The 12,945-nt window shown below is 41.2% G+C and overlaps 3 protein-coding genes across 3 annotated transcripts; 1 reads left to right on the top strand and 2 right to left on the bottom strand.

Moving 5' to 3' along the window:
- Window positions 1–631: 631 nt before the first annotated feature.
- Window positions 632–5,116, bottom strand: ccdc174 (coiled-coil domain containing 174). The gene is made up of 11 exons (XM_076110676.1): window positions 4,969–5,116; window positions 4,676–4,783; window positions 4,479–4,579; window positions 4,343–4,401; window positions 4,104–4,251; window positions 3,707–3,802; window positions 3,463–3,599; window positions 3,258–3,352; window positions 2,787–2,919; window positions 2,500–2,652; window positions 632–1,488 (listed from the first exon to the last, which is right to left on the bottom strand). The coding sequence occupies exons 1-11, from the start codon at window positions 5,005–5,007 to the stop codon at window positions 797–799; spliced, it is 1,761 nt and encodes a 586-aa protein (XP_075966791.1). The 5' UTR covers window positions 5,008–5,116; the 3' UTR covers window positions 632–796.
- Window positions 5,117–6,891: 1,775 nt separating this feature from the next.
- On the top strand, window positions 6,892–7,638 carry ghrl (ghrelin/obestatin prepropeptide). The gene is made up of 4 exons (XM_076110868.1): window positions 6,892–7,005; window positions 7,223–7,300; window positions 7,384–7,498; window positions 7,619–7,638. The coding sequence occupies exons 1-4, from the start codon at window positions 6,892–6,894 to the stop codon at window positions 7,636–7,638; spliced, it is 327 nt and encodes a 108-aa protein (XP_075966983.1).
- Window positions 7,639–9,031: 1,393 nt separating this feature from the next.
- On the bottom strand, window positions 9,032–12,724 carry tatdn2 (TatD DNase domain containing 2). Its single transcript, XM_076110435.1, has 6 exons — window positions 12,425–12,724; window positions 11,893–12,267; window positions 10,644–11,630; window positions 10,351–10,478; window positions 9,817–10,000; window positions 9,032–9,172 (listed from the first exon to the last, which is right to left on the bottom strand). The coding sequence occupies exons 1-6, from the start codon at window positions 12,722–12,724 to the stop codon at window positions 9,032–9,034; spliced, it is 2,115 nt and encodes a 704-aa protein (XP_075966550.1).
- Between the last annotated feature and the right edge of the window lie 221 nt (window positions 12,725–12,945).

The following is a 12,945-nucleotide window of genomic DNA, read 5'->3' as shown; positions in this document are numbered from 1 at the left end:
ATGATCTTCCCTGGACCTAGGAACCGACATTGTTAAGTTGGAGACTCACCAGCTCGTGTATACACAGGGACTGGAACTGGCACGGATCTGTTGGAGGACTGAGGGAGGAGGTGATGAAGAACACCAGGATGAGTCCGGTCCGGCATCAAGGAGCAGCAATGAAGAGGTTCAGTTCACTGATGGATTACACTTCAGCTGTACAGTAAAACCCTTTTGCACTCATTTCACACAAAAAAAAAAACCTGAAACAAAATGCACTCACAACTTCACCTGCTGCCTTTGGGTTGTAGATCGCTGGAAGGACAACGTAAGACATTTGAAGATGTCATCTTGAGGGAGTTTTCCCTATTTTACAACATAACAATTGATCATTTATGGGGAAAATAATCAGCTGATTGATCGACAATGAAAATAATTGCGGCACTAGAATGATGTCCTTCAACAGTTCAGATGGATCACAATGGAGGCGTACAGGTCCATCTGGTGGACATGTTCATACTGCAGCTGAATGTCCAAACAGACCACTTCATGTCATGCCCTCTTGCTATTAAATAGTTCACGAGGTGGAGGCTTCATTTACTTAAGACAACTAAAATTACCAAGTTTTTCAACAAAAAAAGTCAGAACAATGTCCAGTTAAATTCCTGATATTTATTCAATTCTAAAACTCCAAAGAGCTGAGAAGTTGTGTTTTATTGTTTCTGTGATTTCCTAAACAAAACAAAAAAAAAAGGAAACAGCAGTATTTACACTCTCAGTATGAAGCAACTACACGTTAAATATGACATTTTAGAGATCAGGTAATGTTCCTGTAGAAGGACAGCATGTCGTCCAGATTCTCTGTGGGCTGCCTGGCCTGGCTGAGGTCTACAGGCTCCAGGAGCTGCTCAGGCTGAGACTGCAGCTGAGGTGCATACTGGGGTGCATACTGGGGTGCATACTGGTTGAAATACTGGTGGGGATACTGGTGGAAATACTGGTGAGGATACTGGGGTGGATACTGGGGTGCATACTGGGGTGCATACTGGGGTGCATACTGGTTTGGGTATTGTGGGGAAAACGGAGGAGGCAGGTGATGTGGTCCAGCAAACTGAGGAGAAGTAAACGGAGGATAAAATGGAGCAGGGGTATACTCGGGATTAAAAGGAGGAGCAGACGCAGGAGCTGAAGCTGCTGGGTGATCGGAAGGTGATGACTGCGGTGAAGTCTGTGGTTGTGATGGAGGTGGAAGATTTTGTTGAGGTGGAGGAGGTGAAGGGGGTAAAGGAGGTGGAGGAGTCATTTTAGGCGGAGATTGTGGTTCCTCCTTGCTCTCAGAGATTTCTTCTGGGCCTTTGGTCCACTTAAAGGACATCTTGGATTTATTCTCCTGAGTTTTAATCTTCCCTGGTCTTCCTCTCTTCCCCTCAGTAAAGTAGGCAGAGGGAGGTGCAAAATCGGACTCTCGCTCATCGCGACACCGATTTTTCCACTCAGAAAACATAAACTCTGCAAGAAACAGTCAAATAAGTTAAAGAAGTCAAGTATTTGACAACAGACAGAAAGAGCTTTTCTTTAAATCTTGAAAAAGCTTGACCACTGGCACGGACACAATCATATCTATACTTCTAACTCTCTAACCCATAACCTGACATTCCAACGGCACATTCATTGGACGGGAACTTAAAGAGAGTGGAGATGAAGCACCTGAATTTACTGCATGTGCAGCTGGAGGAGCTCAGCCCGACAGAGAAAGAAGTGGAAATGCTCAATTCAGTGTGATGTTAAATTACACCAAAACATTAAAAAGTACTAATAAAAAGCACCAGTTAAGTCGGAGCTCATCAATAATTCAATCTTTTTATACAGAGTTTCGGTAGCCATCCCTATTTTTAGGTAATGTAAAAAAAACGCGAAAGGCTCTCACTAGAGCCAGTGTTCAATAGTGAAAAATGGCGGCTGAAGATGGTGGACTTTTTTAAAGCTAAATAAAACATAATCATTCTTAGTTTCAGGTCATTATACACTAATGACAACATGGTTATGCATATTATATTCACTTTCTACCAATTAATCCCCCTAAATATTACACACTGCTCCTTTAATCATTTTATTCTACTAGACTTTATACGAGTCATAATTAGTATATGATGTATAAACGTTTGTGCAAAATTCTAAGAAATATTTGAAGTGCTTAACTTTATTTTGACTGGTCGTATAAGGAAGAACACAGGTGTTAGTGAACATCAACGATGGCTCGACTCTATTTAAGTGTCCGTGACAGTTTGACAGTGAGCTCGCGTGCATAACACCACGACACTGAAACTGAAGCAGCTAAATGGAATTCAGCAATTATTACTTTCTGTATTTTCTGTTGCATTTTAATTTACTCAGACTTTTGCACCACTGCTTTTTCATCCTAGAATTACAGCATAAAAGTACGTGTCCTACTTTTGCTGGACATGTCCCTTCATGTCATGATGTAATTTTTAATATGGACCATTAAATAATAAGGATTACCTTTGCCTCTGTCCCATTCTCTGACATGAGGAACTCCTGGTTTGGTGTCCTTCCTTTCCTGGATCTCCACTACCACCTTCTTTAATGTGCTTACTTCTGGGGGGTCCTCTGGTGGAGGCGAGGGTCCCATAAATTCACCTCCGTCCTCCCCTCCTAAGACAAAGAATTCAAAAACAATCCATTGAACTGCAGTATGCAAACAGACTTTATAAGCAAATCGCTCCAACTATTTGATACCAAATAAAGGCCGTGGCTGCGTTTGATCTGAGGTAGCTGTGGATCCTAACCTTCATTCTCCTCCTCAGTGCCATCCAGCTTGCCTTTGTTCCTCTTCCTCTGCCTCACTTTGGTCAATCGGGCCCGCAGGATGGCCTGCCTCTTGTCCTTCAGTTGTTCCCTCTTGGTGCGCTGATTGGTTGTCTGAAGGGCAGGACGGATGTAAAAGAGAAACAAGGTCTGAGTGAAAACTGACAGGGACATTATTCATCCGTTTGCACTCAAAATGGATTTTATTGATCAAATATATATATATATATATATAAAGTGCACAAGGACTTTAAGTATGTAGCAATATGGAGCGAACTCTGTAAACAACAAAGACGTAACAAAGATGCACATGGACAAGATATTTCTGTGTGTCCAGTACATTGTGGATATAAGAGTATGCTTGTCGTGTGGGGTGAGGGAACTTTTAAAAGACACACACACTAAAGACAAATATTTCTGCGTTTCCATCCGTCCATAGATCGGCAGCTCACCTGGTCTCTCAGCATGTCCAGAGTTTCTCTCTGCTTTCTGCGCTGCTCTTCATCGTGAGCGAACGCAAAGTAACCGACACCGAGATCTCGAGCCTCTGAGATGAACAGACACACACAAAATGATTTCTACAGCAGAAGACTTACGAACCAAATCCCTTCGTTTCAAACGTGTGCACAGGCGTTTTAGAAATGATTTAACAGTAACCTTGTCCCCTGATATCCTCGTAGTGGATCGGTCCTACGGGCCTCTTCATAGCCTCCTCTTCCTCCCTCTCCCACTCCTGCCTCTGCAGCTCTCGACGCATGTCCTCCGACAGTAAGGTCTTATCAGCTGAAGTGTTTCTACGTGGAATAGTCAAAACCAAAAGAGTTGCAGTTCCCAGTATGACACCAACATCCAGAAACCATCACCTGAACCATTAGAGAGTTTGTGTTTGTATCATTTTTACCCTTGTCCATGAATGTCTTGGTCCATTTTCTTAAAACCTGGCAGGTCTTTCTTCATGCATTTTCGAGATCGGCCCAAAGCGTCCACATAGTCCACCCTGCAGAGAAACAACGCAGAAGGAGAACAGTTTACCAGCAGTTTTAAAAGGTTTAATACTTTAAGCATTATCTTAATTATGTAATGAATACATTTTCACTTATTTGAATGTTGTAATTTAAAAGAGGTGTTTTTGAGGTTAGTAGTGGGGGTGTTATTGGTACTAGTTTAAAATAAATTACTGGGATTGGTAAGTGTTGTTTTTTTTGTATATATAGTTAATGTATCTACTTTTAAATAGCATACTGCCTCAACTTTATATCTCCTAAATCAAACATGTAATTGATTGAATCTGACCATACCATTCCTCGTCTGGGTTTTGAGGAGGAGGGACGGGAGACGAGGTGTCTCTTTCCTCATCGTCTCTTTCGGTTTCCTTCTGTGTTTCTCTCCTTTGGTCAATAATCTTCTGGGTGAAATCAACCAGGAACAGTCCCTCGGTTTCTTCATCTGAGGTATCACAAGACAACAGGATCACAAAGTAAATACATTCCGTCGTACAACTAAACATCCGGGGAGATATCATTCATACTCCACCAACCTGGAAAGTCCCCTTTTATCATTTGCTCATAAAGTTTGGCCTTCTCCTCCAACTTGCGTCTGTTATGAGAAGACACACGAGGAGTCAGAGGTGTTGCTCACCACAGTGAATCTACTGCATGATGTGTTGAACTCACTTTGATGTGTCAAGGCTGCTCTGCTCCTCGGCCAGCTGCTCCGCGTCTTTCTCAGCTCTTGCAGAAACACCATCGTTTTGTTTAGTCCAGACATTAGGTTTCTACACAGGACAATGAACACACGACACCCTGGTTAGTCAATCTGTAGCTACAGAAACAGCTAAAAACATGTCCCAAAATTAACACACATACTGTACCTTGACTTTGCATTTTGATGTGAATCCAGCACCAGTGTGTTCATGCCCAAGTTTTTCCTGTTTGAATTGTTCCTGCTTTCTGTACAGTTCAGCTTTAAGGTCCACCAGCTGCAATAAATCATTTATTACTGAGATACAGGGAACGAATTAACAACAAATGTTTTATTTTCAAGCTAAGCTGAGTCACAACATGCTAGCATGTCGCCTGAGAGGTTAGCTAACGTTAGCCGTTGTTATCGTGTATTTAATGTCACACATGGAATCAATAACATGTTTATAAAGATGCAACTCACAGATGTAGCAGTCACGGCGAAGGGTTTCTTCTTATCCATGTTCACGACTTGTTTTCTACACTATTATATTGTTCGGGTAATGCTGTGGTAACTGTGTCTGACTTCTTCGTTGGTTTTTCTTCTCTTGCGAGTAGAATCTGACTTTGCGGCCACCTAGTGGCGTTTACATGTAAACACAGTATCCATCGATCATACCGTCCCAATCTGCTCAGCCTTGAGGCCTTTTTTTTCTCTCTCTCTCTCTCTCTCTCTCTCAACCCCCCAAAAAGTCTTCATGACCTGTAACTATCTGTTTCATTTATTTCTGTCTCATGTGCAACTTTATCTTTTAACTGATCTCAGCATTGCCTACAACAAAGAAAAGCCAGATTCTGTGGAAGTGAAATGGTAAAAACGTTTGTGCCAGTCTCACGTTTTTTGTGAACATCATCCTCCTGGGAAGAAAACTACAACCAGATCCAAGCTCCAAGGCCTCAAGATCAAGGAAATCAAATGTGTGACCGACCAAATGTGTGCAAAGTATTTCAGAGCAGCTTTGATTGTAACCTTGCCCCTGATGATGCGTCCTCCCTCTTCATCTGTCAGTATGTGGTGTTAGATTCAGTACGTCCACTCAGCTGGTTTATGTTAATTTTATCCAGCATGAGGTCATGTCAATATCAGGTCCTCTGTGCAGCATTTAGAAAAGTATACCACTTTGCCTCTCCTGGAGTATAAACCTTGGACATTAATGCCTTGAAGGAAGTTCTAATACTAAGTAATGATAATAATGATAATAATAATAATGCATTTATTTTGTATAGCTCTTTAAAAGGTATTTAAAGGCACTTTACATGGTAAAAACAGAAACAGTAAAAGCAATAACAATATAAAGATAAAAGTAATATGTAAGTAATTTGTGTTTTATTCATAAAAACACAATATTCATCCTTAAAGATTTTTCTCTAATGGATCTTTTCTGCCTTCAAGCTATTTGATCACACCCCTCAGAGTGTAGTAAAGAGTTACACGCATGCCTGTATTTTAACTGTGTGAGGTTTTCATCTTCAAGATAGACCGACTAACACTCATGTATGACACTTAAGCTTTTTTGTGCTAAATAATTGTACAAGGCTTTAAGTATTACATTGATAAATATTGTCAAAGTCTCATTTGATAAAGTTATGAAACATCACGATTTCACAGATATCACACATTGCATTATATGAACGATGATTAATCAAGGATCAGAATGCTCTGTTTTAGCTTATCTCAAATAGGTTCGATATCTTTTAAAAATTGGTAGCATTACAAGTTTTAATCATATCAAATGTAGCTGTATGGGCTCAGATTTAGTTAAATTCCTCAGTTTGATGCACTTAAGACACATTATAGGAGAGTTCTTAACTGTTGAGCAGTGTGCCTGTTCAGTATTAAGCTTAATATCTAACTGTGTTGACATGAAGCAGATTTTTTTTCCCTGAGTAAACATTATTTGTTATAATTTCCATGTGTATTGCACTTGTCCTGGGAACAATAGCTCAATACTGGCATGTTCCTGTAGACACGCAGTCCCAGGTATCAGCATCTCTATGAGAGCGATACCATGGTCTCCATCATCACACTGAATAGATAAGAGGACCAGGAGGCTTGCTATTAGGTTACAACAGAGAAATGCCCACTTTGTTATCAATTTAAACATTTGAACAGTCCAATGCTACCAAGATACGACTGAATGTTACTATTCTATTTAATGCATGTGTAAACCAAAATGAAGGAGGGATGAAAGGTATATAAAGGAATGAAGCCACAAGCTCCCCAACAAAGGAAGGAAAGAGAACTAATCGCCGTCAACATCAGATTAGCAGATCAATCTTTTCAACTCTTCACACTGTAGATTATCGTACTTTGTGCAGTAGATCAGAGAGAGACTTTAACTCCACCATGTTTGTGAAGAGAAACACCTGTCTGCTCGTCTTCCTGTTGTGCTCTCTGACCTTGTGGTGCAAGTCCACCAGTGCAGGCTCCAGCTTTCTCAGCCCTTCACAAAAACCTCAGGTAAGATGCTTCCTCTCCGACGGCCATTCAACACATTTGGATTCATTCTTTAACTCTCACATGCGATGAATTAAGGGCTGTACGGATAGTGAAATCATAGACTTTTATTCAAGACCTGGCAATTACAGTATGTTATCTCATTTACTGCATTTGAACCACTAATGTGAAAGTGTTTTGCTTACAATCATGAGATCTTTCTGCTCTGGGTCGACCACAGAACAAGGGGAAGCCTCCTAGAGTCGGCCGCCAAGTCATGGAGGAGCCTAGTGAGCCCGCGGAGGACAATCACATCACAGTGAGTGGAAATCACACTCACGACTACACCGCGTCACCCCAAATCCTCCAAATAACGGCATGGTCTTCCTCTCCTCTGACTAGATAAGTGCCCCCTTTGACATTGGCTTCACTGTGAGAGAGGAGGACTTTGAGCAGTACGGTGCAGCGCTGCAGGAGATCATTCAGCGTCTGCTGGGAAGCACAGAGGAGGCTGCAGGTTTGCATAATTCCTGTGTTTTATACATTAAAAAGTTCCTTTTAAGCCAATATATAGTCAAATAATTAAACTTCCAATTTTTAAATGTTATTTTTTTTAACATGATTCATCTTGTTTCAGAGAGACCATCCCAACTTTGAAGATCATGGTCAAGAATTTAAAGTTTTCTGTCTGAATGCCTTCCAATTTCCACTTTAATTATTAGATGGCAAATATTTAGAAATGAGCCTGTAGACGTGTTGGTCTTCTGTCTTTCTTAATTTGATATATTCTTTAGTTTAAGGCTCTTAAAACACGGTTACTCAGTCTGTGACCAATTTAAATGCAGTCTGTGCCACTAAATCTTAGAGAATCTACTGATGTCCGTCTTTACAAACTAAAAAACAAGACATCAGGTGAAACCGTGTGTAAAATTCACCCAAGATCTTTTTGGAGCTTTCAACCACATCCCAGGGTCTTCTTCATTTATAGAGTTGGTTCAGCTTCCATCACATTACCGTATTATGAAGCTGATATGTTGATTATAGTTATACAGTATGTGGAACTTGAGTTATGATTTTGTCAAACTAACAAATGATCATATAAATGTTTGACATTACTTTGGCGTGTGAGAAAACTAAGTTTAATATTGATTTTCCACTCTCGAATGTGCAAAATTGTAGTGAAATAAATGTCTATAATTTGAATACATCATTTAAAAAAACTGTCCGCAAATGAGCCACTCATATCCTGTGTATTGATTTGATGTTATTCAGCAATAAAAACCCAATATCTACTATTCTTATTCATCTTCAGAGACCAACATGTGCCTGCAGAAATAAAGGATCAACTCATCTTTTGTCTTTCTGTCTAATTTTTAACCAAAGCAAACAAACTCCTGTGATGCTCGTGTCCGTCCTGTGTTCCACCTTGTAGCTTTTAATAAACAGAAACACACAACCATGAACATTTTCTGAAGCGGCCCAAAACCTCTTGGAAACAAAGCTTTCACTGAGAACCTGTCTGTATCTCAACACATCCCTCTTTTTAAACATGATAAACAATAGACACATTTATTCATCCATCATTGATCTCGTCCTCGGTCGGCACTCCAACCACCAACGATCATCACAGGTAGGCCGGGCTAATCTTTCTAAAAATAAAAAGCACTCGAGCCAAATGTGTGTGACAAACACGGCGGTGTGAAAACAAAGTAACGGACCATCCTCGCAGCCACTTCCTTTCTTCAATAGAGAACCAGCTTTGCTCACAGCAAACACCACATGTTTTTGTGTTGATGACTGACAGACGATACTCTCTTTCCATTTTTCATACCAGACATGTAGAATATTATAAAAGCAAGACTAAAGGTTTTAATGTGTCCACTGTACCAAACCGAACTACGCAGCTGGACAAGCAAACATCCAAACTAATATGAACAATCAACCTGTTATTTAAAATAAAATTGCTCTCGACATCGAGGATTGATAACTTTAAAACAAAAAGGCAAATAAAACTTTTCGTCGGTCTTCTCTTTCCGAGTGATTCTGAAGATCACACGCCGTAGAGCTGAGTGGTGTTGTCTCTGACGGTGGACAGGACCGTGGCCATGTCCTCTCCCTTCAGCAGGCTCAGCTCCTGCAGCGTGTGGATTGCCATTCCAGGGTGTGAGAACCGGCAGACATCTTTCCTCACCTGTTAAGAGAGACACACTTATCACATGTATGTTGTCAAAACGTACTCTTGTTTGTTCAGTTGTACCAGAGCTCTCGACAGCACAATGCTGACCGTTTGGTGGCGACATCTGGAGCCCGACACAAAAGGGGTTCATCCAAAAGCTTTACATTGAAATATATATATTTATTTCTCTTATTTCCATGTTTTTTTACATGATTTATCTTTGGATCAATATTGCAACGAACTAGAGTATGCAGTCCGAGGTTATTATGATTATAAAGTACATTGTACAGACTTATCCAAGAATGAGTATTTATTCCTTTGAGGGTCACTTCCCTTGGAAACAGGAGTGCTTGTGTTTGTATTTTATGTATAATGACTGTTTGTTGAACATTCATCACAATCTCAATTCTTGATTGAACAATACATTTGATGTATACATCATGCATCGATACAAAACATAATCAACACGTCTTCAAATCGGAGAGAATAATTCACTTTAAGCTAAACTTGGCACAAAGTAATTCAGCTGTAATTATAATACACATTTAATGCAATAATTTGCAGTTATTAAAAATAGTAAGAGCTGGAAAATAAGCCTGGCATTCATTAATGACCATAGAGCCGTGTTTTGGTTTCACTAAGCCTCAATTTAAATGTACCTGTCTTGGCAGGAAGTACGGTGCATCCGTCTCCAGCACGATGCGGTTCAGAGGGATCTGGCGGACGGCGTCTCGGGCCTCGGTGGCCTTGAAGTAAGTGATCAGGGCTGTGAAGCCCACGTACAGGTTCGGGAACTCTGTCAGGAAGGGCTCGATAACGGGATAACTGTTTGTGAAACAGTGCCTGGAAACACATAGGTGAGAAAATTCACAGATTAAATGCAGAACTGTTTACTCTTTGAGGGTCCTTAAAGTTGTATTCCTCAATATTACAGTCTGAGTTGTTCAGCAAAAATAAACAAATCTGCTGGCAAAAATAAAGTGACAAATACATTGTGTTCCTGTGATTGTTTTGCTTAATAATATACATTACATGGCTATTGCTTAAAAAAGCCAACCTCAATACAATCAAAAATGGGGTTAGATTTAAGGATTATCTTAAGGATTGTAATAATATTAGTCTTAAGACTAATATCTCTAACAATTTGATTTAAAATGGGAATAATTAGACAGATGATGTTCCTCCCAACACACCTGTGAATTTTGTAGTCCCTGGGGACACACTTCTTCATGATTTTCAGTAGGTCATCATCGGCGTCCCTACAGTGGATAACCAGAGGCTTCTGCATGGCCACAGCGAGACGCAGCTGACGCTCAAACACCTTCACAGAGAACAAGAACAAAACACGGACCATGCCACTCATTATTTTACAATAAAATCATTGCAGTCCACACAAAATATTTCTTCCCAAATGATGAAGGTCCTTTTAGTTCAAGATAAACAGTTAGATACTGGATTACAAAGTTGTATTCAACCGTGACCGTACCTCTTTCTGCTTGGAGCCGTGAGTGGAGTTTTTGTGGGAGTAGTCCAGGCCAATCTCACCAAACGCCACAGCTTTGGGATGCCGCATGGCCATCAGTATGTCTCGTTCCTGGACACTGGAATAGTCTGCGGCAAAGTGGGGGTGGCACCCAAAAGCCCCCCACACCATGTCTTCTGCCAGCAAACCCTCCCACAGGGCCTCCCTCACCATGACCCCCGGGTTGCAGAAATTGGCAATACAGCCTCTGAACTCTGGAGGAAAGCTGCTTCTGTAGTGATCGCGAAAGCTGTCGAATGTCCCGCTGAAGCGAAGCTTTCCATATAGCATATCTATGTGGCAGTGCGTGTCTATGAATCCACCCCGACTGTCCGGGTTGGGGTAAGTGGTCCGCATAGGTTCTGCCCCAAGTGATAATCTTCTTTTAGCAGTGCCACCTTGAGTAAAGGAGGCGGGGGAGTGACGCATGGCAGAACCAACATCCGATTGCCTGCGTCTGGTTGTTGACTTAGAGTGAGGGTTTGATACTCTAGTTGAGTGTAGTGGCAGCGCAAAGGGGTCCCTGGAGGCTATAGTTCTGGAGGAGCATAAATTGTCTGTCTCTACTCTGGGTGCATGTGAAGGGGCCGTGTTTGTTGGGTGGGGCTGCTTTAAGGAGACATAAACGGTCCTCTGTGACAGTGAGAACGGTGTATCCTCGTCCACTGCAGCTGCCTGGACGACCCCAGCGGTTTCATTGGGGGATGAAAAGGTGAAAGAGGAAGTTGTAGCTTCCTCGGTATACACTGAAGGATTTCTCCATTGTTGGCTGTCAAAAGGGCCTTTCTGGTGAATCGTGAAACAGGACGAAGAATCGGGCGTATAATCCAGGGCCGGAAGGTACGAGCCACAGCAAGTGGCTTCTGGTTCATATTCTGTAGCAAAGGATTGGTCTTGAGAGGTTGTTTCTACAAACCTCTCGGGTGAATCCTCTCCTTTTAGCACAACACTCTGAAAAACGTAAACAAATTTTTTTTAAACAAGTTTTTAAATCATCAGTGGCTTGATGATTCATTTGTGGTTAATATATTTTAAGGATGTAAATTGTACAAATGTAATGGTTGCTTTTGATAAACAAAGAAAAAGAAAAGATTCACTAAATGAACAAAAAATGTATTAAACAACAGATTGCATACAACTAAAACATTTAAAATGATATACAAGCAAATAAAACTACAACAAAAGATAGATTTCTAGGTGCCAGTTAACTTACCCTTCCTGTTTTCACCTCTGAGCCATCATCAATGTCCTCCAACACCTGAAGGGGGGACCACTGTTCTTCCTGGACAGCGTCGCTGTGCTCGGATCTGTTCTCAGTCGAGGAACACCTACTATCCCTGTATGCTCTGTCAAGAGTTGCTGTACTGGGTGCTTCAGCGTTCACCGGTGAAGACACAAATGGCAAAGTCCTGGGGGTACTAGTAGTGCTGCCAATGGCTGCGACCACTGCCTTCCTGTAGATCGCCTTCGATCCCTCCTCGGGTGTCCTTGCTTTCTTTTTCATGATGAAAGAGTGAGGTGGAGGTGAGGATACTTCCCGTCTCTCTGTGCATTCCAGCTGCCTGGATGGGTCGTCCATAGGTTTCTCCTAAGAGTTATGGTGCAAATGTACAAATAAATCAGTAATTTCTTTACAAGAACTGAACATAATGCAAGAAATAGAACATTTGAGACTCTAGCTCTGATAAAACACTTTAGATACAATTAAAAAGATGGGCAGAGCAAGATTTATAGTAAAGATTTACCTCTGAAGTTATGAAATGTTCATAATTTTCCCTGGAAAGCTTCCTCAGCTTAACTTTGCCTAAAGACGGCGCGCTTTCACCGAGCACTCCTGCTTTCCTCTTGGGAATGTCCAGACTCAGTGCTCCAAGGCCATCGGGTCCCGGAGAGTCACCGAGGGGCAACGTATTTGAATCTTCAGTCAGCGACTTATTCCAACAAGAGGGTGTGTCTGAGTCAGCATCTCGCTCCTGAAGGTTTGTGGGCGAGGTGATTGCACTTCGTAGCCACTTAAACGTCAACTTCTTTTTGCTGCGGTCCATGTCAGAGACTTCTAATCCAGTTAGAAAAGGAAAGAACAGATCTGTATGACCATTTAGTACATAATGCAAGCAAACATGAGCATCACTGTTAAAATACTCAAGTTAAAAACTAATATTATTTTATTAATATTATCTTAAAGGGACAATGTACCGTTTAAAACATAAATGGCACCATTTGATGCACCAGATTACTGCTTAAAGTCAATTTGCATCTGTCATCC

The sequence above is a fragment of the Anarhichas minor genome, unplaced genomic scaffold (genome assembly GCF_050575085.1).
Source record: "Anarhichas minor isolate MPS153535 unplaced genomic scaffold, ASM5057508v1 ptg000043l, whole genome shotgun sequence".
NCBI classification, from domain to species: Eukaryota; Metazoa; Chordata; class Actinopteri; order Perciformes; family Anarhichadidae; genus Anarhichas; species Anarhichas minor.
The sequence above is the reverse complement of the archived record's forward strand: the minus strand, read 5'-3'. Positions and strand labels throughout refer to the sequence as shown.

Bases quoted from the DNA above. Each gene is read 5' to 3' on its own strand.
- ccdc174 (XM_076110676.1), bottom strand. From the start codon at position 5,007: ATGGATAAGAAGAAACCCTTCGCCGTGACTGCTACATCT. The intron at 4,252-4,342 runs GTTGGTGGAGTA...GTGATACCTCAG, and splicing joins GATAAAAGGGGACTTTCCAG to ATGAAGAAACCGAGGGACTG. The intron at 3,803-4,103 runs GTATGGTCAGAT...GTTTCTCTGCAG, and splicing joins CAAAACCCAGACGAGGAATG to GGTGGACTATGTGGACGCTT.
- ghrl (XM_076110868.1), top strand. From the start codon at position 6,892: ATGTTTGTGAAGAGAAACACCTGTCTGCTCGTCTTCCTGTTGTGCTCT. The intron at 7,301-7,383 runs GTGAGTGGAAAT...TCCTCTGACTAG, and splicing joins CGGAGGACAATCACATCACA to ATAAGTGCCCCCTTTGACAT. The intron at 7,499-7,618 runs GTTTGCATAATT...ATCTTGTTTCAG, and splicing joins AAGCACAGAGGAGGCTGCAG to AGAGACCATCCCAACTTTGA.
- tatdn2 (XM_076110435.1), bottom strand. From the start codon at position 12,724: ATGGACCGCAGCAAAAAGAAGTTGACGTTTAAGTGGCTACGAAGTGCA. The intron at 11,631-11,892 runs GTAAGTTAACTG...TACGTTTTTCAG, and splicing joins CAGAGGTGAAAACAGGAAGG to AGTGTTGTGCTAAAAGGAGA. The intron at 10,479-10,643 runs GTACGGTCACGG...TTCTCTGTGAAG, and splicing joins ACGGCTCCAAGCAGAAAGAG to GTGTTTGAGCGTCAGCTGCG.